This window comes from Sorex araneus, chromosome 1 (assembly GCF_027595985.1).
Source record: "Sorex araneus isolate mSorAra2 chromosome 1, mSorAra2.pri, whole genome shotgun sequence".
In the NCBI taxonomy this organism is placed as follows: Eukaryota; Metazoa; Chordata; class Mammalia; order Eulipotyphla; family Soricidae; genus Sorex; species Sorex araneus.
Genome location: NC_073302.1, coordinates 191,183,804 through 191,187,527, shown reverse-complemented (window position 1 = coordinate 191,187,527; position 3,724 = coordinate 191,183,804). Strand labels below are relative to the sequence as shown.

At 55.2% G+C, this 3,724-nt stretch overlaps 1 protein-coding gene across 1 annotated transcript; it reads right to left on the bottom strand.

The window, feature by feature from the left end:
• Window positions 1–348: 348 nt before the first annotated feature.
• THRSP (thyroid hormone responsive) lies at window positions 349–3,357 on the bottom strand. Its single transcript, XM_055124145.1, has one exon. It carries the CDS (start codon window positions 2,659–2,661, stop codon window positions 2,236–2,238), a length of 426 nt encoding a protein of 141 aa, XP_054980120.1. The 5' UTR covers window positions 2,662–3,357; the 3' UTR covers window positions 349–2,235.
• Window positions 3,358–3,724: the final 367 nt, after the last annotated feature.

The window sequence follows — 3,724 nt, the reverse complement described above, 5'->3', positions numbered from 1 at the left end:
GTCTTTTGGTTTCTGGGCCACACCTGGTGATGTTCAGGAGTTAGCCCTGGCTTTGCATTTAGAAATCACTCCTGGCGGTGCTTGGGGGACCATATCGGATGCCGCGGGTAGAATCCAGGTCGGCAGCATGCAAGGCAAACACCCTCCCTGCTGTACTAGCACACCAGCCCCAAGTCCTTTCATCTGTAAAAGGTAAGGGTATTGACAGGCAGATTGTGTGTGTGTGTGTGTGTTTGTGTATCTGTGTGTCTCTGTGTATGTGTTTCTCTGTGTGTCTGTGCATGTGTCTGTGTGGCGGTGAGTGGGTTTATGTTTGTATGTGTCTCTGTGTGTGTGTGTGTCTGTGTATGTGTCTGTGTGTGTGTGTGTGTGTGTGTGTGTGTGTGTGTGTGTGTGTGTGTGTGTGTATTTGAGACCAGGGATAGAATCCAGGGACTCATACAAGAGGAAGCCACTGGACCACTGAACCTCTTCTCTAGCCCTTATGCGAGTAATTTGATTGGGTTTTTTCTCTAGGCAGTGGGGTGCTGGGGGTAGGACACTCCAGAGAGCAGTGCTGCACAGCTTCATGCTCAGGTGCAGTGACTCAGGGCTGCTTTAGTCTGGCAGTGCTGAAGGACTCCAGGCCACATGGGTGCTGCTCAGGGGACCACGTGATTCCAGAGCTCCAGCCCAGGCTCACTGCAGGCCAGGCACCCACTCAGCATCTCCTTGGCCAAGCAAGGGACCCTAAACAGTTGAACAATTCTGGTGCCTGTTGTAATTCTTAAAAAACACAAAGCCCAGAGAAGGTGAAGTGAGTGCTGAGTGCTGGTGCAAGAATCTCTGCGCAGGGGCTGGAGCGATAACACAGCGGGTAGGGCATTTGCCTTGCACATGGCCAACCCGGGTTCGATTCCCAGCATCCCATATGGTCCCCTGAGCACCGCCAGGGGTAATTCCTGAGTGCAGAACCAGGAATAACCCCTGTGCATTGCCAGGTGTGACCCAAAAAGCAAAAATATAAATAAGAAAGAAAGAAAGAAAGAGGGGCTGGAGCAATAGCACAGCGGGTAGGGCGTTTGCCTTGCACGCGGCCGACCCGGGTTCGAATCCCAGCACCCCATATGGTCCCCTGAGCACCGCCAGGGGTAATTCCTGAGTGAAGAGCCAGGAGTAACCCCTGTGCATCGCCGGGTGTGACCCAAAAACAAAACAAAAAAAAAGAAAGAAAGTTCTATTATGACCAGTAAGTGACCCAAAAAGCAAAAATAGAAAGAAAGAAAGAAAGAAAGAAAGAAAGAAAGAAAGAAAGAAAGAAAGAAAGAAAGAAAGAAAGAAAGAAAGAAAGAAAGAAAGAAAGAAAGAAAGTTCTATTATGACTAGTAAGTTATAAGGAATAAAATCGACTATGTGGCTATACCTGTGTATCATGTGCCTTAGACAGAGTTAAGTACAATATATATTATCTTTAAAAAAGAACCTCCTCTGTAAAAAGATTTTTCGAGAGCCAGAGAGATAGCACAGAAGTTAAGGCACTTGTCCTGCTTATGGCCAACCCAGGTATGGTCCCCAGAGGCCCACCAGGAGTAAATTCTGAGCACCACCAGGTGTGGACCAGAATTCTGCCCTTCAGTTCCACGGGGACTATTTTGAGATCTCCAAAGACATGACTGGTGACCAAGGAAGCTAGTGTGGGGGACAGGGCTGGCTGGTGGCACGACACAAACTGGCAGATGTGGCTAAGTGTGCCCGCTCCAGCCAGGAGCCAGTCTGGCTCCCTCCTGCCAGCAGGGGGGGCTCCCTGCCCACCCTCACCTCCCTGGCTCCTCCCTTCGCGTCTGACCAGCTTCAAACAAGGCCTGCTGACTGCCCACCCTGCCTGCCGCTGGCGCAGGGTGCATGAATCCACCTCACAGAAACTCGCAGCACCAGAGGACCCCATGATGGCATCATGGTCAAGTGATCATGTGTCTCTCTCTCAGTCTGAGCCACCGGGACTCGCATCAGATTCCTTCTCCTTCATGGGCCATGCCCAGCACTCTAGGGTAGCTCCTGGTGGAGTTCCGGGGCGGGCCACACATGTATGGAGCACCCAGAACTCCTTCCTCCTTGGTGTGTGGCCGTTGCTCTCTAAATCTAAGTCTGGGAGGAGGCGAGCCCAGCCTGAGCCCCCCAGGAGCAAGAGCCGGCCTTCCCTGCACCTCAGCCCCAGCCACCATCCCCTCAGGGGACCCTTTACCTGCCAGGGCCAGCCTACTCAGCCTGCCCCGTCAGTTCCTGGTATCTCCGTGTCACCTCCTCGGCCTTCAGGGTGAGGCTGGTGAGGATGTGGTGGAGGCTGGAGAAGTGCAGGTGGAACTGGGCTTCCAAGTCCAGGGGCTCCGGGACCCTCTCGTCCTCTCGGGCGCCCTCCGCAGGCGCAGTTCCTCTCTCTGTCTCCCAGGCTGCCTGCCCAGCCACCCTGGCCTGCCACTCCTCCCGGGGCAGCAGCCCGTGGTCCACGTCCACGCGGATGGCCTTGAGCATCAGGTAGCAGGGATAGAGGTCGGGCGGGCCCGCCGGGTCCTGCAGCAGGCTGGGCATCATCACCACCTGCTCCATGTCCCGCACCACAGCCGCATACCTATCCATGACAGTCAGCAGGCAGTTCTTGGGGTAGCGCTTGGTGAGCACCTGCATGGCCGTGACTCCTGCGCCCAGACTGCCCAGGAACTGCCCAGTGCAGCTCAAGGCTGCAAGTTTATGTTCAGAGCCAACGGCACACTGGCAGGTGCACGCAGCCTCACGCTAGGCCAATCCCAGGCCCGGGGCCTGGTGCCGGGATCAGGTGATCTCTGCCCAGCATGGTCTGTGTGCTTGGGGCCTGTCACAGCACTCCTGGGCAGGACGGGCAACACTGCTCACTCAGCCCTCGCCAGCGCAGAGCCAGTGAGAAGGAAATTTCTCCTTTGGCACCGGGCAAACTTGACCCCCAGCCAGAAATGAAGTCCAACAGGTCATCCAAGTCTGTCCCCAGGGCCTCACCCTGGGGCCCAGCTGCAGTGGATTGAGGGTGGAGGTCAGCCATGACGCAGAGGGGACTAGGCAGAGCCTGAGTGGAGCCAGCATCCTGTTTGCTGAGCTCTGTGTGTGTGTGTGTGTGTGTGTGTGTGTGTGTGTGCGCGTGCTTCACGTTGGTTGTGGTCGTAGGACTAGAACTTGGTGTGTGTGTTTGGTTGTGGCACAGGGGATCAGATCTGGCTGTGTGTGTGTGTGTGAGTGTGAGTGTGAGAGTGCCTACTTCTCGGTTATGTCATTTCATTTCATAACTGAAGGGTTATGTCATTTCATTTTTATCACCTCCTATAATGAATCTATGTGTCTGTGTGTGTGGTGAGTGTGAATGTGGTTATGGTTTGGGGGAGTTGTATTGGGGGTGCGGGGGGGGTGGGCACGAGGGGAGTGCTCAAGGGATCAAACCCAGTCTTCACACCTGCATAAGTGCTCTGCCCGAAGCCACACCCCCGGCCAAGAAAATAAGTATTTTCATGTCCTCTCCCGGAAGGGAGCATAACATGACACTCGCCATAACCATGCCACCAGACATCACGCCAGGCTGTTTCACTCGGGGCGCCCCAGAGGGGGATGGGTGAGACCCCCTCCCCGCCTCAAGGGACCCAGCCCCGGCAGCGGAAAACCTCCACAACTCAGCCACCACCATGCTCACGGCAGCTCTCCACACACTCGGGCCAAGCTTCACCCA